Here is a 25,174-nt window from a genome sequence, read left to right on the forward strand (position 1 = left end):
CTCGATATCACAGAGCCTTAATATGAGATATTACAGATTACAACAATGCAAAGATTAAATTCAGGCCCTGGATTTGCTGTACAAGCTAGAGTGAGATCAAACTTTGTTTGTTTGTTTGTTTGCTGAAAAAAAAAAAAAAGAAACCAAGCAGTAAATCTTTTTTTTTTTGAAACTTTATAAATGTGGGACTTAAAAAGATACTGAAGAAAACATACTTTGTAATATCAACATATCTAGTTCTGTGGAAATCAGAAGCACCTGGGTAAAGGGAGCAAAAAAAAAAAAGATGGGAAGGGGATTTATCATGGGGTCCCCAACACAAAGTGGAACATGATATTTCATTTTAAAAGGCTCATTAATTAGTAACAAAAGCATAACAAGATTTGGTGGACTGGAATGAGATGGTAGAAAGTTACAATCTGAAACAAAGTATAGATTTTGAAGCCAAAGACTATAAATTATTTTAACACTTAATCAGACCTGTGGCTGATTTTTTTCATCACTTGAACTCTAACATTAAACACCATGCTCTAGATTCACACAGATATTTTTGAGAATATTTATGTGAAAGTTTTGGAGTTTTGTTATGCAGAAGGTCAGATGTAGTTTAGTTAGGAAAAAGTGGACAAAAATGTTCAGATGGATTTGGTTTTAGTCAAAAAGTATTACTTGAAAAAAAAATGTTCCATTTGATATTTATCCGGTCTATCCACTTTTTTCCACTTCTTTTACAGAAATTATTGAAATCCTCTAGATTTTAACTTTTCTGATAAATTAGTTATGTCAATGTACTTGGCATAGGAACAAAGTGGGTCCTGGGCACAGTCTGTAATGGAATGGGTGTTAGGTGGGGCAACATCCCAGTCTGACAACTCACAGTCCACTGAAATGTTTTATATTATCAGTGTAAGGGAATATACCATTCTGGAAGCTAGAACATAGCTTTAGAGTTAAGTAGTAAGAAAAGACAAAAAAGTTCCTTTTATTTTTGTCCATACCATGGTACAGTACAATGTTTTTCCTTAATTCCACAATATTCTATTTGCATGTCCACAACTAAATGATTTACATAACTGAATGATTTCAAGTGAAAGAAAGAGCTTTTGACAGCCACAATTTATGTATCGGATTATTTGTTTCCCACTGTGACCTTCCTGAGACCACAGTAAATGAACCCATGGTGAAGCCAGTTTTATTTGCAGCAGCACTGGCCATGTCGAGCAAGAAGGAAGAAGCTGACAATGTTTAGAGCTTCACAGTTTGGCATCTACACAGACAGACAGCAAGCAGATGTTTTACAGCTCTAGTAATAGTACATCCTAACATTTCTGAGTGGTGTGTCAACATGTGGTGGAAAGATGGAAGTGTCACAGCATTTGGTTCCTTTACAACTTGCTATGTAGATTAAAAGTCCTGTTATTATAAACTGCAAAACTAAGCTGTTTTCAGGAATGCATATGCATTTATGCAATGAGCTTTCTATATTCATAAATCTATATCAGATAAGAGTAAGTCCTGAGGATAGGACCACTCCCTGCATTCCTGGAAGAAGTCCAAAATATTCATTTTTTTTCACTAGGAATCAATGAGAAACCTTTTATCAAAGCTCCAGATGAACAAAAGCAAAGTCTTCACATAGATCAGGGATTTCTGAACTGGCCTATTCCAAAAGGAAGAAATCCTTAAACAGCGTGAGAAAAGCTGCTCTTATGGCTTTTGTCTCCAACGTGGCCAGAATTTTTCATTGATATTGTTACATTAATACTTACTATAGCTCATTTAAATAAAAATAATAAAAAAAGAAGTTCTAGGATCTCATAAAAAAAATCTTGGAACAGATTGAAAGTTATTACAAAGACACTAAGTTATTCTTTTTAACAGTTGCAAGACAACTATGTTGTCTCTTTTCATGAGATCAGACAACTTCTAATAGACAATTGCCATGAAGAAATAACTTGAGTGCTTGTTAAAGATATTTTCTGAATTTTTTAAAGAAGTATTATGAAAACAGAGTTAAAATGAAACTATTTCTACTAGCTTTCATTAATGACTATTGCTAGCATAAAATATTAAAGTAAAAAAAAAAAAGAAGGCTGTCTCTATATCAATGAATCCAAAAATCTGTAAAGGCTGACTGAAACATTCTTTTATAGCACTTTCCATAAAATTTTATCATTCATTTTTGCAGCAAGTATGCCTTTCCTACACATCTGAAATTCCTATATGTTTCCAATTTTCCTATATGTTTGAAATTTACATATGGTTGAAAATATTACTGATCTAGACAGATGAAACTGTCATGGGAACTACAAAACAATAAAAATAAACCACTAGAAGCATCATATAAATATACATTATATATACGTATAAAGACATGCATATATATGTGGGTTTTATATTTGCAGCCTTCAACCTGGGGAAATAAATCAGTCTTTTGGGGAACAGAATGAAATTGTGAAGAAAAAAATATTGTTAACATGATTAAATTCCAATATTATCCATTGGACAATGACTCTTTGGAGTCATTATCTAGAATACAATTAAACTAAAAACAAACATACACATGCACGCCCCAAACCCAGATAAATTTAATTATCCTAAAAAAAACCTGTGTCTCAATGTCTAATATAGTGATTTTGGTCGGGCAAGGAATCTATTTTCAACCATACAAATGATGTGTTGACTTTGTCAGTGTATAAGCCAGTGGAATGCCTGGTGCAACTGTACTCTGTCCAGCTGATTCAGAAAAAGCCCTCTAATAATGCTGGAGAGGATAGAACACCAAACAGAAGTCTAAGAATGACTTCCAGTGAAAGCTGTTGTCATTTTGAAAGGTGATGAAGTAGAACATATAGGAAGCGCTCTGGTAGCTGTCCAGAGAGGAAGGAAACTCTGTTTTAGACAATTTGCCATATAAGGTAGGTAGTTTATTCGCTAATCCATTCCAGACCACAGGAGTTCAAGAGATATTTTTAATCTTTGTTTTCAGAGGCCTCAGTTTAGACATGTGAGAACAGGATATAGACCAGATCTTAGAGATGGACATCTTTCTCATTAAAATAATCTTTAAAAAAATCAAGATTTATTAAATATACAGATAAAACATATACTTTGTTGAGCTATTCAAGTAAATAAAAACAAACAAATGTCATACTAGAAAAAAATTATTTGACCATAAATATGTAGGTTTCTTTTACTGTGTATGTATGGGAAGACAAACAGGTAGAGGACTTCAGTGGGTTTTTTTGAGTGCAAGAACATTATTCTCTCATTGAGACAGTTTCTTTGTACTTCCTGTTAGACGAGCGAAATTTTCCCTTTATTCTTAGGGTTGATCACTCATACTTACCTTGGTTGTCTGATATTGTTTGAACAGTTTAAGGAAATATGAAAATATGTGTCCCCATATTTCTCAAGGCAAATGAAGTAACCGGAAAAGTAAAGTAATCCAGAATTCCATTATACTTTTCCTCATTTGTTTTGTTTCAGTAAACAAAAAGGTTTTTTTACACTTGCATATTGAAACAAATGGCATACTGTAAGTTAAATGCAGCTGGTACACTCTGGGGGAAAAAAATGGAGCTCATAACCCACTTAAGCAGGGAAGTCTTTCAAGAATAAATCAAAATAACATTTAGAAAGCTCTTGTGGGAGAAAAAAATGGCAATGGAAGAAACCACCATTTACATTATAGTGGGTGGGAACCCACAAAACTAAATTATTTACGGCATGAGAGCACTCAATAGAAACATGATTCTAGGGCAAATGTGACTACTTATGCCATGGAAAATCTTTCACTTCAGTGGATAAAAAGAAAAAAATTGGCCCTTCTTCCCAGTAGAGACAGGAAATAAAGAGAAAGGCCAAGAATAGACATATTTCTAGTCTAAAGAACATGCACTGGTCCCTTGTTGATAGGCAGTGTTCGTTTTATTTAAAGATAATATACAAGTTATTATAGTACCTCACCAATGAGTTATTGTTACTATAAGAGTTTGTATTACTTTCATTCAAAATCTAGTTCTTAGAAAGTGACTAAAATTGTTATTTTTATTTTATATGGAGGAATTTTAGAACAGAGAAAGAAATTATCAGCTCACAGTACACCACCTGTTTCAATCATTCTTGCAATGACAATAGTTCCTACACTAGTTCCTACTGCAGTATAAATCTGCTGCAAAAGAAAGGCCCTTTCCAAAAAAGCTTACAGTCCATGTAAGTAATGTGGATAAAAGGGGTTTTCTCTCTTTTATTTATGTGAAAGTGATATGGAGAGGAATGAAGAGAATTTAACTGCTAATAGCTACTAAACACAGCCTGATGGGTAATCTGTAAATACTGTTTAAATTTAAACAAGATAAAATCAATGGCATGTCCGCAAACCTAGTATCTGCTGAGGTCACCAAGATTTGTCCTGCAGTGAACCTGACACACAAATAGCTGATTTCAAGATCAGAACCTACAAGGCCAAGACTACACAGTTCTTTGTTAGGAGTAGATGATGATACAAGAGCTGATGATCTATATTTTAATGTAATCATAACACTGCCCCCTCCCTAATTTTATCACTCCCAAGGAGAGTGTAAAAGAACCTACACAGTGCATGCCAGATTCTTGCTTCAATGCAAGATGAAATTCCACATGCTTTTCCATTTTTCCACATATACCCACACCTCTGAGAGAAACAATAAGGTGTGTTTTTTAAGATAGTCCTCCTTTTCCTCTGACTTTTCACGGACCATTTCATCAAAATATCAGCCAAGTCAAAGATCAACTCAATTAAACCTTATTTGTTTACTGACATGAAGGCTTTACACTCTGATACATTACTAAGGTAAATAAATAAATTCAAATTATTAACTATACAAAATTCAGTCTCTTGAGTAGCCAACAAAATTTTGTTGGTAACCAGATTGCAGTAGATAAAAGTGGAAGTATTTATATACTTAACTAATGCTTGGATTGATCCCAATCTGATATAGATTTGTAAAATATGTAGAATGAACTGCCTCCTGCCCATACTCACTCTCTCTGTGGACTACAGGGAGAGCCCAGATAAATATTTTAGGTGATTACTTAGTTTTGAGATGGTTGAAGGTAAAGTTAATCCCATGCTAATTTATTGACATTTCCGATTGATTAAGGGACATCTGTGGAGTTCAAGAGTTTTCAGTGTAATCCAAATTCTCCAGAATAATATTTGTTGGAATTACTGATTATAAAGAGTAGTTAGATTAAACACATTAAATTGATTTTCATAATCACTAGCAATAGTAATTGCTTTGCTACTAGACACATTTAACAAACACATTTCTTTGTAACAATATTGTCTATTTTTCACAATTACCTGGATTTTGCCTTCTTTACTCTGTAGCTCCTTGCCCACCTTGGTGTTAGTCTGCCTCATGTATAGCCCTGGGCAAGGTTTTCCTGCCTCAGTTGCTGATTCCTGTCCAGCAGCACCAGTGTCACACTACGCTTTTTGACAAACCAGTTGATCTCAATTGAAACAGTCCTCTAAAACTTGTATCAGATGCTTCAGTATCTGCCTCATGTTTAAAGCTGTATAACTTCTGTCATTGTCAGTGTAGACAGTGGAAACAGAAACCACAGTCCTAGTCAGACTGACCTCACAGTTGTTCTTTCTAGAAGGGAGCCGAGAGTGAGGCTGTGGAGTGAAAGCACTCCGTGTCCTCCCTGCTCACACCTGTCCATTACAGAGGCTACAGTACAGTGGATCTCTCAAAGGGCAGTCAGGAAGGGGAATGGCTTTTCCCACTGTACTGGGTGCCAATGCCTCTGTGAGGAAACGCTGGGGATGCCTCATATAGGGCACAGCTAGTTCCAGCCAGCTCCAGCTGACCCACCACAGGGTACAGTGTGAGGAGTGAGGGGAAAAGTGAGAGAAACAGTGCTGCAGGCACCAAGATCAGAGAAGAGGAGGGAAGGAGGCACTGGAGCAGACAGAACCCTACAGCCTGTGGGAAAGACCATGGTGGAGCAGATTTTTTCCACAGAGGACTCCATGTTGGAGCAGGGGATGTCCAAAAGTAGGCTGCAGCCTGTGGAGAGCCCACGTGGAGCAGTCTTATCTGCAACCTGTAGGAAAGAATCATGCTGGAGAAAGAGCATGAGAAAGAAGGACAGGCAAAGAGTAGTGCACTGTCCACAACCCCATTCCTCATCCCCCTGCATGGCTTGTGGGGGAGAGAAGAGTCAGGAGTAAAGCTGACCCTGGGAAAAAGGGGAGGTAGGGGTGAAAGGTCTTTTTGTTTTTGTTTCTGTTTCTCACCATCCTATACTGTTATTAATTGGCAGTAAATAAGGCTGTTTTACTCATGACAGTAACTGATGAGTGATCTCCCTGTCTTTATCTTGACCACAAGCTTTTTCATCATATTTTCTCCCCATTCTGATGAGGAGGGGCAGTGAGAGAGTGGCGGGGTGGGCGTCTGGCAGCCAGACAGGGTCAACACACCACACATGCTCTCTGACAAACTGAATTGCCAAGTCCAGTGACTTCAGGTGCCATAAAAAGGGAACACTGGAACTGTTTCTTGATTCTCACTTTTCTGCTAAACAGGTTTTTCATCAGCTTCAGCATAAACCCCAAATGTTTACCATTGACTTATTCCTTAAATGGAGCATGGCTCCAAGTATGCTATATATAATTGAGCGCAAAAGGAGAGAGATCCTTTTACATGTCATATATTTGTATTCATTAAAATTAGAGATGAACTACTGAATATTTTCTGTTTCTTTTTATTTTCAACTCTAAGATAGTTGAAAATCTCATCATTTTTTATTAATATTTTTCTACTTGAAAGTGTTCATAAAAGTTATACCTATCCTTTTGGTAGTAGGAACTGGGTCATATGACCCAGTTGTCATGAAGTAAACTAAGATGTGAACTTACAGTGAACATGAAAAGTGGTAAAAATCTGCTTGCATTTATCATACAGAAGCTAATATAGTGTAAGTTCACACACCTTAGGTCTTTTAGCCATTTCCTAAACATTACATCTGCTTTCCACTTACCATATTTGCTACTTTCATTCCACCGGTTGCTTAGAAGAAAATATGCACAGACCACCTTGTGATGAACAGAGAAAGAGCGTAAGAGATTCATTCTTACCTGTTTTTCTCGTGAATTTTTAGGATTTCATGTGTCTGTTGTAGCAGTTGTTTTTCTAGCTTGTATGTTGACAGTGAATTTTCCAGTAGCTGAATTTCAAGTCTGGATGTTTGATTTAGCACCTTAGAGATAAATTAAATACACTAATGTTTATATTGTCCTTGTTGTTTTGTCATAGCAGTATAATACAACCATTTCATTCTGATTCAAAGATTTTCAAAAAGTGTTTCTAAATCCTTTTTTAACCTCAGCTGCTCAGCTGGTGCAAATGAACTCAATCAAGCTACACTGATATATACCAGCTGATCTTCTGGCAACCTGTTTACTGCAGAATAATACTAGACCAGCAGAAAAAGGCAAGGTGACTGCCAAACAAGCTTCATTTCAATGGAAAGAACAAGAGGCTTGCCTCAAACATGCATTCCTACAAAGCATGCTTAAACCAAAAAAGTGCAGGAGTACTTGGACTGAAGTCAGTATTGCCTCTGCTGTTTTGTAAATAGAGCTCCTACTTTAGCTTTCCCCTGAGATCTCTCTTTTGCAGTGTTGTCAGAAGTCTGGTGTCTGCATATGTGATCACTACTTGTACTCTTGCACAGACTTTTAAAATGAACACTGCGATCCTAAACATTGCTTTATACAATTCTCTTTCACTTTAATGGTGGTCTGTATCAGCAGCACAAGTTTCAAAAAGTATATCAGACCAAAAGAAGATTAACTATATGAAAGAGAATAGATTCTAACAAAAATAGTTCAAAAGTAGAAATAGCAGAATGTTTTGAAGAGTGAAAGCAGTAACATTAAGTAATGTTAGTTGATTTTTTTGGTTATTGTCATTCATTACATAGAGTCTGAAGGAGTGTGTAAACAGTTTTTGTGGATGTGTGTGCACACAACACCTGAGATGCAATCACTTCTGAAAAATTATGTCTCTTCCAAGAATGTAATCTTTCAGACTTTTCTTGGAAGGATATTAATCATCACAGGATTTTAAATAACATTTTCTCATGCATAGATTCATAGAATAGTTTGAGTTGAAAAGGACTTTAAAGGTCATCCAGTCCAATCCCTCTAGAATAAGCAAGGACATCAACTAGATCAAGTTTCTCAGACCCCATTCAATGTGACCTTGAATGTTTCCAGGGATGGAGTACCTACCAGCTCTCTGGGCAACCTTTTCCAGTATTTTATCACTCTCACAGTAAAAACCTTCTTTCTTTAATCTAAATCCACCATCCTTCAGTTTAAAACCCTTGTTCTGTCACAACAGCTCCTGTTAAATAATTTGTCCCCATCTTTCTTGGAGGCCCCTTAAAGCACTAAAAGTCTGCAGTAAGATCTCCCTAGAGCTTTCTCTTCTCCAGGCTGAACAATCCCAACTCTCTCAGCCTGTCTTCATAGGAGAGATGCTCCAGTCCTCTCATCATCTTCATGGCCCTCCTCTGGACCCACTCCAAGAGGTCCACGTCTTTCCTTTGCTGAGGACCCCATAGCATTCCTGGCAGGAATTTGTTACACAACATAAAGCAATGAGAATGGCTCTCAAGCTCAGTTCAGTGCCTTATTTTTGTTTGAAATCATTGACACTCACAGAGCAACATGAATGGTCCTTTCTCAAGGGTACAGAGATTGAAAAATTTGAAAATCATCAGTATGGAGCTGTTATGTTTTTCAAGATGGACACAATCCTGGAAGTGCCAAGACACATCACAGAAGGACCTGGCAGAAATTGAAAATGTATTATGAAGATTGGTAAGGGATAAGAAGTCCAGAAAGAATAAACAGATTTCCAAAGAAGATATCTCTGTGGAGCAGCCTACAAAATGTCAATAGAGCTTCATGTAGAGAAGAAAGCCTAAAGGGAATCTGTGGGTTTTTAGATGGATCAGGGATTGAGAGGGTTTACTGAGAAATAAGGAGATGGAGTCTCTATCTTCAGTCCTTCAGACTACTCCTTGCTCTGGCATGAACACTGCTTATTACAAGCATGAGAACGAGACATGCCTTTTTCATAATAGCTACAGACCTTGGTCACTCAGCCATGCAGCTGGCTGCCTCCATCACTTCAAGAGCAGTAATTTTTCACTTTCTTGAGCCACCTGCACCACTCTTTTCTGATTGATGATGGAGCCAGGGACTACAGGGACTTTCTAATGCTGCTGAAACAAGGGAGATAGAATATGCCATCACTGAGCTGAAAGTCAGTGCAAGTACTGCAAGAAGGAAGAGCCACAAGCTGGTATCTTGAACATCCTTTAAATTCTCCATCAATAGGGATAAAAGGAGGAAATTATCCACTCCTTCATGCAGTTGTCAGTGATAACTCTACCTTGAAGTGAATCCTCAAAGGAAAAGTGAGACAGAGGCAACGTACATTTTGTCTCTTACCTGCTTAAAGGGGGAAACCATGAATGAGTACTCAACACTGACACCTACGGGGTCCTTTCTGGATATAAGAAGAGTTCCTATGCTTCCTTTACTGAATATATGATACTACAGTTAGTAGGTATACACCTTTTTTGCTTTTGTAATCAATATACTGTGTTTAAGGAACTGTGGTAATTTGAGATCACAGTACAGTGCTTATAAGTGAATATTCATCTATTATCCAAGATGTAGCAGAAGAGTTGCAGGGAACATGTGTAAGACATGTGTCTGTTTTTCATAATTACTGTTATTTCTCAGTGTACTTTAATGTGAATGCATTAAAAATTGGTAATGATATTATAAAGATAAGTAAGGACATTAAAACAGAAAATACGATCTTTCAAGAAGAACATATGCTAGAAGAACAAATAAAAAATTGCAATACTTTAATTCCCCTATTCTAAATGAACCATGAAAGCAGTGCAGCTGGTAGCACACTATATGCTACAAAAATCATTAGGAAGTCAACAAAAATAAGGACAAAAATATGCACCTTAAAGCGATAAAAGCATTCAAAAAGCAAAAAGTACCTATCTTTGCAATAGTCCCAGAGTTAAACTGTACTCAGTGTTTTGACAGTGATATGCATAATTTCAATCACAACAGTGATTTTAGTGCTAGGAATTATATGGAAATAGTTCTTTAAATTTGTGTGATGTTATACAATTTTACAGTAATAAAAAATACACAGTGTTTTATAAAGAAGCTGATGCTTGTCCCTCTCCACAGTTTAAAAACTGCAAACATACTCTACATTTCAAATGGCTGAAAACAACTTGCAGAAAATAAACAAACCCTCTTGGACTAGTAAAGAGACAAACAACAATGAAGATCAAAGGCTCTGATTTAGCCTGAAGGTCATTATTTAACTTGACACTTGTATCATTCACAGTTGGTAGTTGTGCTGTTTATTGAAAGTCTAATGGTGATTTAGTTTCCTAGACAGTCTTGCCTTTCTTACACACACAGAGCTAAATATCACTAACCAAATGAAATCAAAAGAAAAACACATAACAAGGGTCAATCATCACTGCTGTTGCTACCAAGAAAGAGAGTGTGTAATGTTTCTTGGAGTCCTGTGTTGAAATGTTTTGTGTGGTGATGCATTAGAAAGGAAAGAGGATGGGAAACCTCTGTAATTAACAGCTTCTACAAAACCACTCTGGGAACATACCTGGGTTTCAACATCCGTAAGTTTTCTTGTCTGCTCTGCTGTCTGGCTGAGGAGGCTGGTACCTATCTCAAGCATGGTGGCAGTGTGATTCTGCACAGCATTCTGCTGCAGCTGTACCATCTCTGATTTCATGTTTTCCACAATGTAGTTCTCAAGCTGCAAAAGAGAAAAGGTTGTAACTGTAGTATTTTCACCTGTTTAGGTATTCTGGTGATGTCAGGATGCATAGCTGGCATTCTTGTCAAAAGCAGAAATTCTAGTCTTTTCAAAGAGAGCTCAAGTTTCATTTGACCCTATGACTTTTGGAATAGGGATCTGACTATACTCCTTTCAGTCCCAGAGTCCCAATGTTTTTCCAAGTATCATGGGCTGCTTGCATGAGCTGGAGCACCCTGTGCCTGACTCCATCTGTGTCAAGATCGCTGTGAGCATTTGTCATGGACATGTCACAGCAACTCCAAAATGAACCCCTAAAAGAGCAAAGCACACCAAGGGAAACACCAAACCCTACCTGTACATCATAACTTACATGTAAGCCCTTCCTAGAAGAGATCCTACCATATCCTACCTCTTCCAGTTTGTTGTACCTGTCTCACAGTCATTCAGCAACATGATTTTTGTTTGGTAAGATCATCACAAAGATTTTCACAAAGTCAGCAATGAACACAGCTTAGTTTAACTGTAAAGGAATGGAGACACTGTCATGGCAACAAAAGAAATATAGAAAAATTATAGAAAGCTGGTTTGCTCCTTTGCTTTTGTTGTCTTGATATTTGGCTTGTGTTGGCAGCCTGTTGAACGAAATCTGAACTAGGACCCTCTAAATAAACTGAGCATCCCAGAGAGGGACACTTTTTGATATGGTTTGTTTTAGTTAACATGGGCAGGATTGTTGCCTCCTACTGATGGGGTTCTTGCCCTGTCACAGCAGACCATAAACCCAGAGCTAGTATACAGGAAGATGAAATTATTTCTTACACAAGCACTGTTCTGGCTTGATGTGCTCCAAAAAGTATTAATATAAAGAAAGGTGGCCCAGAATATAATTTTCAATACCTCCCACTAAACTCAGCTGGACTCCAGCCAGTTTACACCCAGTGAAGATTTGATCCTTGGTTGCATTTTGTTGCCGAACATGTTTTTTTGTGGTTAGCTGATTCCAAACTTCAGCAACCACTGTTTTACCTAACACATTTAATCACATTGGGCCTGTTTCTGTAGCAGCAAATGTATTTTACTGTGAAAGATAAACTGCACAAATAGTAAGAACCAGATGGAGTCGATTGAAAGACTGAAAAAAGGACCAGGAGTCAGATATACAGTGTGATTAATAAGAAGGGCTGCTTTCATCTTATCTATAGTGCCTAGAGGTCACTATTTTTAGGTGTTCTAATGAGCAACTTCAGCTGAGCTCACAAAATATTTATTACAAGTTTAATCATTTTTGGGCACCTACTAGATTTGTAAACACTTTTACAAAGCAAGAACACTGCCACAATGTCAAATATTTTCTGCATAAGATAGTTGTTGATGTTTTATTTGTCTGTTTGTTTGTTTACTCCAGTTTGAAGAAGCAATATCCATGATGGTCAAAACTAAAGTGGATGTCCTACAATTCCAGACAACAAAAAAATTTGATTGAATTGTCAGATAATCAATATGAGATGGAAACCTGCAGAGTGTTTTAAGAGGTTGGTAAAATTTATTTTCAAATACTCTGATAAATATTTCAATGGGATTTAACAACCAAGGAACTGTCTGTTCTAGAGTAATGTCTCAATGGATGTCACTGTTTTCCACTCTCAGTGTAATTTTAGTGCTTTGATTTAGCTAATAACTGTGAGACAAGTGTTATAGATATTGAGCTATTTCAAGGGAGATTTTACATATCTATAGCATTTCTATACCATGTTAAACTATACTCAGAAGTATTTTGCCTGTATATCTCCTTCTTATAAGATAATGCATTTTTAGACACCCTTTGCTTCTTGTTTTCTAACCAGTAATGATTTTAATTTTTTTTATCCCTTGAATGTAAATAAGCCCTATCAATGAGCCCCAGAAACTGGATGGCTGTCCTTTACCATATCCAGATCCAGAATATGGAAGTTGATTCTGGAACATCTGAACAAGAAGTTTGAATTTCTCCCACAAATTTCACTTCCTAAAGAAACAGGGCTCTCCAGTCATGATACTGCTCCTGGTGAGTTACCGACATACGCATTTCCTCACATCCAATGTCTTTTGCTTGCAGATAGGAACGTAACATGTCTGTGATGTGGCTGTTCCTTGCTTGATTTGTTAGTCTGCAGCTTTCTGAAACTGTCTTGCTGTACATGGGCCACATTGTGCCTGTATATAATGAATGCCTGTGATAACCCATGCAAAACTGTGGTAACTACATTTATTACACATCAGAAATCAGAAATTAGATATTTTAAGTTATCAATAAAAAACCTCACATGTAGGACATTTATATTTCTAAGTATTTTTTTTGTCTGTTACTTTGCTCACACTACAGAAAGGATTGCAATGGAAAAATCTAATTGCAATTGTGTGAAGCTACAGCAGTTTTGACTAGCAAGAACAGGCATAGATTGAGGCATATTGGATAACTCCTTCATTTAATTATTGCAATCTAACACAGTCCCCATGGTATCCAGTCTTGGGCAATTGGCCTTGGTTATTCACCCCTAAAACAGTCTCAGGTTGAATCTGAGACTGACTCATTATAACAATAAAACTGACTTTCCTGTTTCAGAATTACTCATTAAATGCTTTTGTAAATATTTGGTGCTCAGTATATGGCAACAATAGTTTCTGTGAGTTTCTGGAGTATCAAGAGTTATTCATTCAGGTAAAGAAGAGTTGAACAAGGGCTAAAATAATGTAGAGGTGCTGTGACATTAATTCCCCTTACTTTATTCACCCACTTCTTTTAGTTTGCTCAGTAGATTTATTTGTTGCAACACTGGCCCTGATAAAATAATGGCAAAATTCCCATTGAGTTCAATAGGCCAAGATTTCACTTATTATTTTTATTGCAGGAAGCCAACATTTACCAGGTTCATTATGACCAAGCACAGAGTTTCTTCTGAAGCTTTCCCTTCTTTGCAGGTATTATATTAAGTGTACTGAAGAGAGCTTTCTTTGTGGTTAGTTAAGAGCAATAGCATCTATTTAACAGGTATAAAAAGGATCCTTGCAGGGTGGTCTTAAAGAAAATGTGACAAGCAGAAACCTACTCACAGAGGTAAATTCAAGAACATTTAGGGGTTTAAGCCATTTTTAAGACCCCTTCATCCTATAAGTAAATTAAATTCAGTTTGTTCAGACACTCTGAATTAAACATTAAATTTGTAATCAATGAAAAAATGATCTTTTAAGTGAATCTACTTTTCACATTTGGATTTTCAAATCCTTATATTACTGTATCTACTTATTTCAGTTACTTTTTTTTTGCAAAAGCAAAACAGAATTCTTTTCTACATTCTTTTTCCCCCATCTCGCCACTCCCACAATAGGGCTTTCAATAGTACATTGACATCCTTGCTATTAATTTGGCTGCATCTGCTTTCAGTAAGACTCATTAGATTGCATGGGAGTTTTGGGTAATGTCGAATTACCAGTGGGATACATAAGAACATTATAACAGTCTCAGAAATAAAACTGTCAGAAGTTTCAGTGTTATTGGTTAATAAACATTCCAGAGGATTATACATTAAAAGTATCTAGCTTTTTATGGACAATGTTTATTGAATAATCTTCATAGAAACCACCCAAACACTAATCGAACTATTAAAATGGAAACTGTAACTTAGGGTCTAAGTAAATGATAAGGGTCTGTGGCAGATGGCTGATAAATAAAATATGAGCTTTTTCTTTTACTTTGATCAAATGATGTTGGTCCCAGGTTGTTAAGAACTGCTATGATATCCAGATGATGTGAAGTTTTCATCCAGTCCCTTAGAACAAGAATGTAAGTAACAACAGACTGTTCTCCCTCTCCTACCATAGGCTGCACATCATTCCAAATTTTGGTAGGACAATGATCAGTGTTATTTTGTAGGAACATTTTTGTGTAGTCTTGCTTTGCATACATGACTATATACTAGTAATGCTATATCACAACACAACCAGTGAAAGTTCAATTCCTCTTTCTTTGTTTTTCTGTTCAAGGGAGGGTCATACCTCTCCACACTGACAAACTGCCCTGGGGAGTGAGATATAAAATTGACATTTGATGTAATTTGTATTTCATACATGAAACAGCCCTATTGGGAATAACACATAGAGTACCACAGAATTTCTTTGATGTTTCTATAAGCAAAAAGGGGTTAGGAAGGACTTTATCACTGAGAAAAGAGATTTTATTTGTGTATTGAAAAAGCCATCATTGCATTTATTTAAAAACATAACATATTCTACAAACTATTTGTCAATGAGAAAGGTTGATAAAATAAAAATTTACAATGATGCATCCTTCTCGTATTGCAGATCCAATGAGCAGAGAACAAGCAGAATTTATCTTTCCACTATATCTGACTGTATATGATCATTGTGAAACAGGGAAAATCAACATGGATGGCACATAAAGGTAATGGATAATGCATAAATGTTAAAACACTAATCTGCATCACGTTTGAAACAACCTTACCTGATTACCTACATTAAGATGATACAGGAGGTATGCTGATAATTTCAGTATGAAGTTATGAAATCAGCCCTGTTAAGCTAAAGTGTAAACTCTAAGTGACTGGGACACAAACCGGACTCACAGAAAGGCATGTTGGGATATGTGGTATATGAGCCTTTCACAAATAAATCTTTGGTTATGAAATATGCTAGTTATGAAATATATTGGTTATGAAATATATTTCTGGGTTTCAATTCTAAGAGGAACCAGAAAAGTAATCCAGCAACTGTATATGTAGTCAAACAAACATATTTGAGGAAAGCTGGCTATAGAAACCATGTATTTTCTTTCTTTTGTTTTTTTAATAATTCAATATACCCAGATTTCTAGCCTTAAGTCAGCAAGAAAATAAGCCTGTTAGCTTTTTATTTGTACATTCATAATAGTAATTACTTTCATAATGCTTTATGAATTATTATTCAATAATAATTCTGTACTTGCTTTTCAGTTTTATAGGTTTCTGTAATACTGCAGGTCACCATTTTGATTTCTTACTTAGATGTCTTTATATCTTAACCCTAAATAGCAATACTGTGGTTTTCCAGATTCTGTTCCTGACAGAGAAACAAACAACGACTTACAGAGTGTGTATATCTTCCCGAACCATGTCATGCTGAAACAAAGATATGCACTTCTGAACTAAAACATTCGATTGTTTTTTCCAAACCAAATGTTCCAAACACATCAAAGATACTTTTCCTTAAATCCTTGAATCCTTGAAGGTCTGAATCTTTGACATTTTGTATGTTTACTGTCTGGAAAAGCATAATTAAATAGATGCAATTTCACTGTGACCAGTGAAACCACAGCTGCACTGTCCTCACGCAACAGCCAAACACTGATTCAGCCCCAGCTCACTGATACTGAGATTAAAAATTCAGTTGACTTCCAATATACTAATGACACTTGTTCTTATAATGGTTGAGCTTGGTTTTACAGCAACCTTCAATGAAATAAAAGTGTGCTAAGAATGTAGAAGAGTCTTTCAGCTAGTTAAAATAATTAAAGAAAACACCTACCCCCCCCTCCAAGAAACCAAAAAGGTTTACCTCTTCAGATTTTGTCAGAAGAAATCAAGGATAACAGATGTAAGAAATTATTCCAAAACACATGAGGTAATCTTTCTGCTGTATTCAGCAGCAATATAGTGTCTGCAGCAGTTTTGTTTCTAATTCTGAATGTTGCAATTCAGGAAAGAGGTACATTATTTGGGAAAGTGTAAGGAAGACAAAGAGTGGTCATAAACCTAGAAAATTGAAAGATTTAGAAATTTTTAGCTTACTAAGAAGACTAGCAAGAAAATAACTTACTAGAAAGACTTAAAACTGCAAAGTGAAAGTGAATAACCTGTCTTCCACATTCATGAATCTTCATTAAGTGAACTTTATTTTTACATATTAGGTGAAAAGTTTTCTAACAGTATAGCTAATAAAATACTGATAGGGTTTCTTCTTTGGGCAAACTGTGAAAATTCCATTGCTGTGGAGGATGAGTAAAGAATACTTTAGGTAAAGATCAGGCCAATTATATAGTATTTTACAGTTCTTTTTAGTTGTATTTTTTTCATTTTTCTCAGAATTTTTTATCACTTCACTTCAGACCTAAGTTCATGGGCTGAATATTTGGAATCAAACTCTATAGTCAAATCTCCTTTTAACTGAGTAAAGGCTTAGAAAACTCATCTCCTAATGAAAATTTTAGAAGAAAGTTAATAAAAAAGAGGAGTCTCCTGAATTAAAACCACAAAAATTAAAAAAAAAAAAAAAAGGTACCAAAAAACCCACAAACCACCAAACCACACATAATGATACTAATAAAAGAAACTGTTCTGGATAGACCAAACCAACAAAATGAGGAAATTCACTGAGGAAGCTTCTGAATGTATGAATGTACTTCCTTAGGGAGGCCGTCTGCAGAACCATGTGAGAAATTACTGCATGAACCAGCTGCACAACTGTAAATTGGTAGCAATTTCTTGAACTCAAATAAATTTTATTAGGCTACTTTAGAAACTACAATATCTGAAAATCAATCGATTTGTGGATATCCAAGCTTGTGTCAGTGGTGGCTTCACATCTCTGTTCCATGTTATGTTATGCAGTAAAATACATAAAATATAATAGGCAATGACAGATAATAACAGTGGAAGAGTATGATGTATGGCATCCCACTGGAACCTTAGGAAACTGGAAGCAAAAATATTTTTTTATTACTTACTGTACTTTATTATGAATAGAAATAATCCCTGCTACACCAGTCAAAACAAGATACAGGCAATACATAGTTCTTTGTTTCAAGATATTAAAAGCCTTCCTGAGTTAGTTTTGCCCAATAGCATAATATTCAAATGTGAGTACAATGGGAGCAAGAAGGTTGAATTTCAGTTCCTCATGAAGTATGTGGCAAGAAACCTTTCCAATTTGTTTTTGAAGTTTTACATCATTCTAAAAACTTAGACACTTCTAGATGTGAAATGTACAAAATCTATACAAATGAAATTCATTTGTCATTTCAAATGTAATTAATTACAGTTATCACAAAAGCATAAAAATATTTCTGTAAATTTCAATTACTTTTGCATGAATATTAGATCTCTCAGTTTTTCAACCTTAGGGCTTAATAAAGTCAATAAGCAGCATAACAGAGAATCACATCAAACGTGATTAAACGGTCCCATAAGGAAGATACTTATAATGAGTAAATCATAACAATATGTTCTCCTTTTCTACTGATTAGTAATATTTCTGGTTCAAAGAATTATTCAGTTTATTGTTAACATTTGCAAATTTTATTACAGTGTGAATCATATTTTCTTTCTGGATGTAACTTTCTAAATCACTTAATTCTCTAAACTAAATTCTATTATACAGTTGACTGAAAACATGAACCATCCCCAATATACACTTAAGGGGAAGATATAATTATAGAAAATATTACATCTGTGTTATTACCCTAAACAAATTATCATCTGTGGGGAATTTTTAAAAAATAATTTCTTATTAAAGGGTGGAACTAACAAATTTTCTTTGGCAAAGATATTTTTGGTGAGGATGACTTTTCAGAATCACTAATTTTGGAACAAATTCTGTATAGAAGAATATCTAGGCACCTTTTGGCTCATTCCTAGAGAGTGCATGTATGACTAATAATCAGAATTAGTTCCACTGAAATATCTCCTCACTACATTACATATAGTTCTTGAAAAATGTAATCTTAAATTGCATAAATAGTTCTGGTTGCTATATTGCTCTGCCAGCTTATATCTAAACTTTCAGTGAACCTGGGAAATTCTAGTATAGTTTGGAAACTATATGTATTATAGTAGGTAGTATAATGATTTAACATTGTATTACTTAGTCTATTTTAATTCTTCTTTGTTTCTTACACTCAACACTATGACATATGAGCAGAATTTTGATATTCTTTGCATGAAAACACTTTTCCAAGAAAGGTTGTGAAATTAACACTCAGTGGCATTATGTTCTATTCTTTGCACAAGTTTCTCTTTATATATATATTACAAATATATATATATATATATATATATCTCACAGAAGGTGAATCTCTTTATTCATTGTCATGTGCTCTGCCTTCAGCTCTTAGGTTCTCTATTTTATGATCTCCCTGATGAAGAATTCACAAATTCTTTTTTATTACCATTTGTCAATCTTTCCTGTGTAGGTTGCAGGAAATCACCCTTCTGCCTTTTATTAATGCTTAATACAAAGTCTTAAGGTCATCTGAAGACCCAGGACATTATATTATGGTGTTGACTGCCAATACTCTACAGTCTTAATTTGGAATCTTTTCTGAAAGCATAAATTGGAAGTTTAGATGCACTGAAACCACTGAAAATACTGCAATTTCAGTACATATGGGTCTAAAGGAATTCAAGACCATCCCCTGAGCCATAAAACAACTTCCCCACTGTTTCAGGCAACCACTAATTTTTGCCTTGATCCCAGAGAGATCCACAAAACATTCACTCCAGGCATCCCACATATCTTAAAACACTCATTGGAACTCATGACCTGTGCACTATGTATTCACATCCTACGTGTGTGTGCTTCTATCATAAATAATCTAGTCATGGGAAGAACTGAAAGTGATGTCATGTCTTTTCCTAGGTGACAGGGAATAATGAAAGTTTCCTCAAGTTTCATTGTTACTAGAAATGTAAATCCTATTATGTACTCTCTGTCTGTGATGCTTATGATGTTTTACTGGCACTTGGTAAGTACTGAAACAGGGTTCTGCCTTGTTCAAGAAACATGTACAGTGCAGGAATGGTAATTCTTGTGTCCATAATTAGTGTTTATGCAGCTAAATTTACCTCAGAACACAGGGAAAAATAGAAACAGAATATATCTGTATGGACAGCATGGTTCATGGTCTGCTCAAGGGCAGAGCATCCTTCTACCAACTTCTGACTCTCAGTGAAGCCCTTGACAAGTTAGAGCAGCTGAGCAGACAAGGTATTTGTGAGCAGATGAGATCCCTCACCTCAAGACATCCTATTTAGGGAAAAATATTTAAAAGAATTCTATTTACACTACACAGAATGCTAATATTTTAATCAAGATCCCAGTCCTTTTCTCCTCCTCTCCCTTGCCTAAAAATGACAAATATTATTTTGTTATGCTTTATGTCTTAATTCCAGCTTATGTTAAAGAAAGCTGTTCTTGTCCACTGGTACTTAGCAAAGAGCAAAATCTCTATGTGCTATAAAATCCATTCCCCTGAAGAACCCAGGAAGGCAGAAATCTGAAATCTGTTGAACTACTTTAGTCTATGAGGAATTAATATCTAGACAAGGGTTTATATATTCTCACACACAGTATTTATGTGAATAGACTTACATGAGTTTATACATAATAACTGTCTTAAATTATGGATTATAATGTAGGCAGGCAGCAATGTTCATTTATGTCCTATAAAGTTTGGCTATATTTATGATTCTTAACTTTTACTACAATAATCTAAGCACAAGTACTTTAATGATAGATGTTCTGGATATGTGGCAGTGTTTACCTTAGTCTTAATATAGACATTAAAAGATTATATTAATACATCTCTGCTGGAATCACTTTTAATTTTAAGGCACAAATAAATTATATTTCCAAGAATATCTGTAGTAGTAAACTAAGAATTTCAGTTTCCCACAGCAGTATAAAAATGTTAACTGCTAGTACAAACCCTAACACATTTTCTTCCCATTCTGTGAAATTCTATGTATACACATTAATCTCCAAGTGCCTCCAGATATACCTATAATTCTCAGCATTATAATGAATGTGTAACTGCATACTGGGGAGATGGTCCTGCCAAAATATGAGTAGCCCTCAGAAAATTGGTTTCTTCCTTTGCTAATGGATCTGATTGCTTTAATTCATGTCAAACAGTCTATTAAAACGCATAAATAAATGTCTTGTCAAATACTCCCTTCCAAACATTATTAAAATTATAAAAATGCATAAAATTCTCAGATTGAAACTGTCACATATTCAGTACACATGTACAACTATTTAAATATACACATACATGTATGCATATACAAAATAAGGATGAGCTAATTCCCCCAAATAGATTATAAAACTCTGTTTTCCAAGCAGCAGTGGAAAGAATGAAGTTCACTAACCATATAATGAAATATCAGGTACTCAAATAAGCCTGCAGAAAAGACTATGAAACTTAATAAGATGAAAGTGCCTTGGTTTATCTGAAATGGTATAGAAGCATAGGATCAGACGGGTTGGAAAAGACCTCTGAGATCATCAAGTCCAACTCTTGATCCACTACCACCACCATAGTTCAATATATATATCCTTTTGTGGCTTTAATAATTGTATAGAAAGATAAAACCTTTTTTTTATAGGAAATATGAGAGCAGCCAAAGCATATAAAGACAGTTCTGGTCCCTCTTTTCATTACATTCCTCTGGAGACTTTGAAAGGGAGCAATCACATATCCTTTAAGTAGACGTGTTCTGATACAATCTGTTTCATCCCCAGTTGTTGGAGGGAGATTCAGGTTATGATTATGGGGATCAATTCCTTGCCACGAGTTTACTTTTTGCATGCCACCATTGCTGACTAAGAAATGTAGAACTGTGTGTTTCTCTAGAGAACTCATATACTGGGAATAAGTATTATCCTTTCCATTAATTGCTAAAGGAATAAGCATAAATACTGGAGTTGCAATGATGAGTAGCAGAATCTGGCTGTTATGCACTTAGCACTGAGCACAAACTCAGCAGTAATGACAAGAAAATTGGACTGAAAATCTCTTATTTTAATTCTGTAGGAAAATAACGTTCTAAAGATGTTTAAACTTAGGGAAAATCTGAAAACTTAAATCTTCTGGAGGTATTCCTCACTTAAGTCACTGTAAAGATAAGACAAATGAAAAGGAATGATGGAAGAGTCTTCATCCTAAAGCCCTACTTTAGCAGCAATATTTTTTCCTGTGTTTTTTTTTTCTAGGACCTGGCAAGAATATTCCCTCCTACTTCAGTTTATCATTATCACAGCTCTTCCTGGAAGTCAATGTTATTATAAGGCATTCCTTTGTAAGTCATGAAATCATGAGCTAAAGTAGAGAAGCTTTCAGTCTTCAATTTCATGTCTGCTAAGTCATTGTCAGTAGTCTCTCTTTCTATGGCTAATGCACAGTTCCTATTGGTGTTCTTAACAAAGATAGCACAAATAAATTCATAGATGAACAACTATGAATGTCCATAAGTACACGTGCAAAACAACAGACGTAACACATGACAGAGGAAGAGGGGCATATATTAGAAATGGATTGACAGACAAAGAGATGGGTAGTTTTTATGTTGCAATTTGAAAATATATCTGGTTTAAGAGGGGAAAACAGAAGCCAGTAGGGATATATTTGCAAATGTTATACTGGGTTAAAATCCAGTTTAAAAATAATTAGATACGAATAGTTTAAGACTCATGCTTGCTCAATGGAAATTCAAAACATTATACTAATAGTAAAGTGAAATGCTTTTAATTATTTTGTAATAGCAAGAAATTGTTCAGATGTCTTTGATGTGTCCTTCAGACAATCTAAATATGAATTTATTTCTGGTGATCCCAGGCGTACTGGCACCCGTAGCTGCTCCCACATTCCCAGGGAAGCGACACGGTGGCTGTCACACTCACTCTGTCACTGATTAAGTTGCTACTTTTGTTTGCAAATTTTCACACAGTGTCCCTGTGCCCAAAGTGATAACGATCACAGTCATTTCCGATTCATAATCCAAGAACATGTACAGGCCCCTGCCCTGATGGACCTTCAGAGCTCACAAATGTGAAGTGACAGCCCTTCTGGCATGATTTATGTAGTAAAAACACAGAGCAATGAGTCCAAGATGAGACACACCAGTTATACCAAGTCTGTCCTTCACTCAGGTCTTATATGAATTCTTAGCATTTGTCACTGGTTTTGCTCTCTTGTTCTTCCTTCTGCGATACTTCTAATTTTACAATAAATCCCAAGTAGGTCATGCATAATAATAAGACTAATGTTTTCTTGCCAAGTAAAACCACATTCAGAAGGGTGGTTTTGTAATAACTCAGAAGCATTTACAATGTAATAAAAAATACATTGAACAAACCAACATATCAGAATAACAGGACTATTAAATAAAATGAAAATATCCCAGGCCTTTAAAACATGCTGTAACTCTTCAGAACCAAAGATGACCAGGGTTCAAAATCAAATACAGATATTCCTAAACTTTCAAGTATTCAGATTCAGGATTTTAGTTCAATCTCGTTTTCATAATGATAGCCATGTGGTACTGTTCTTCTCCCTTGTGGATAAAGAAAAATATCTGTTCTACTGACTTTGTAGTTGCTGTACATAAATGAAGACTTTCAGGTCATTAGTTTAACCACATGTGCAGAATATATAGGAATTAGGATAACATTTCTCACGACTACAGCTATTTGATCAAAAGAAGAACTGACATCAATAATGCTCATATCTATTACACTTTGTACTATAATAGTAAAGAACAAAGTGTTCATGAATCCTAAGGAAAGTTTGGCAGCTGTTTCACTGAGATGTAGGTCACAATCATGTTAATAGTAATACCTTCTACCAATTAGCTGGCAATAATATTAATGTCCTGTAATCAAAACATTACAGCATGGCAGTTTCCTCAGTACTGGAAACAGATAAAATTCCTGTCAGGCACTAAAGGAATGCTGTGACTGTGACTCTGTCATACTCGTATCTGTTGCTCCCAGAGGACCCAAGGAAACTATATCGATTACTGCTGAGTACATTTGAACCTCACTCTCACCTGCAAAGCCCTGTGCACAGAGCACAGAAAATGTAAGTAATAAAAAATTCAAGAATAAATGTTATGGGACAGGTGTTCTCTTTTTCAGGACACAGGTTTTCCATCCCTCGTATTGAAACTGATGGGAACAGGTTAACTGTGCCACACCTGAAGGTTTGATCTGATAAAGCTTGTGTGTGTGGGACAATAGTGATAGAGCTGACTGAGCCATAAAACTAGCAGGCCAGGGTGGGGGGTAACAGACCAGAAAAGTCCTAATTCCCCAATACACCCCTGTCTTATCTGTATCAAATTCACTCCATTCAGGTAATGCTGTGTTTTCATGAGGTCAAATAATATGGGCTTAGGACACATAAATTTGGGGGTTTTTTTGGGAAAAAACCCATATGAATCCCTACTGGGATGACACAGGAAGTTTAGATGAAGTCTAGAATCCAGATATGTTAAAGTCAATGAAGGTTTTGAAGTTACCCACAATTTGGCTAGGATTTCACTCCTGAGACTTTCCTTTTTGACTTTCAGCTCCAAAGCAGGTAAAAATGTCTTCCCAAAGCCAACAGGAAATGCTATTATTTTATTTTTAATTAGCTGTTTGCAATTTTAATCTACTCTAAAGCAAAACATTGGGGTTTGTTCTTTTACTGTAAACTTATTAACCTGCTATTCGAGATTATTTTCTTGTGAAAAGTCTGCTACTAACATTAGTGCAAGTGTGCACATAGGGATTATTAACCATTATTACATTTGGACTAAACTGCTAACTTCTAGACATGAAAAGAAAGCTAAAACAGAAATGCTTCTGTTCCACTTGAAATAAATTACCATGCTACTACAAATTCCCAACAGGGAAAGGGAGGAAGGGATGTAAATGTGTAGAATGTTTAATGGATTTGTGTGCAATAACAGTGGAAGTAGTGGCGCTGTTCATATTGTCAATGTGATGACAAAAAAACAGGATAGCAGGATTTCATTCCTTTCTTTGTAAGCGGACTGCAAGGTCACCACAAAGATGTTTTCTTTAAAAAGAAGAATACAGGAAGGATTATGTAAAATGAGCAAAAGCTGCCGAGTTCCAGTTGAGGACTGAACTTCCTGAAAGGTCAGGTGTTGGAGGTTTTTTTGAAGCTTATCTTTTTGCTTCTCTGCAGTTCAAGAGCAGATTTTTCACAGCTGGGCAGCAGCAAAATCTCTGCATTCACGGCACCCCAAAGAAGGGGACATTCTAAGCAGACCTGCAGTCAACTTCTACCACATGAGAGAAGGTCATGGCATGAAAGCATCTTCTTCATGATCCACAAACCTGTGTCATGTGGGACTAGAGGGTCAGCTGAAACACTGCAATAACTTGGCTGATCTGAATGACTTTACCAGGTAGGACATCTTCTACTTACCAAAAAAAAAAAAGAAACAAACCCCAAAAAACTC

General features: G+C 35.7%; 1 protein-coding gene across 3 annotated transcripts in view; it reads right to left on the reverse strand.

Annotated features, from left to right (window-relative positions):
- The window catches only part of ANGPT1 (angiopoietin 1), a 156,865-nt gene that overhangs the window by 80,450 nt on the left and 51,241 nt on the right, over positions 1–25,174 (reverse strand). For 2 of the 3 annotated variants that reach the window (XM_027657203.1, XM_027657206.1), the window contains exons 2-3: positions 10,737–10,892; positions 7,136–7,257 (exon numbers count right to left, since the gene is read on the reverse strand). In XM_027657203.1, coding sequence (XP_027513004.1) covers positions 7,136–7,257; positions 10,737–10,892 — 278 coding nt within the window. Of the gene's footprint in view, positions 1–7,135; positions 7,258–10,736; positions 10,893–21,501; positions 21,510–25,174 lie in introns of those variants that run through there. The other variant, XM_027657204.1, reaches the window with a different exon arrangement.

Source organism: Corapipo altera, unplaced genomic scaffold (genome assembly GCF_003945725.1).
Source record: "Corapipo altera isolate COAL_440 unplaced genomic scaffold, ASM394572v1 52b, whole genome shotgun sequence".
Taxonomy (NCBI): Eukaryota; Metazoa; Chordata; class Aves; order Passeriformes; family Pipridae; genus Corapipo; species Corapipo altera.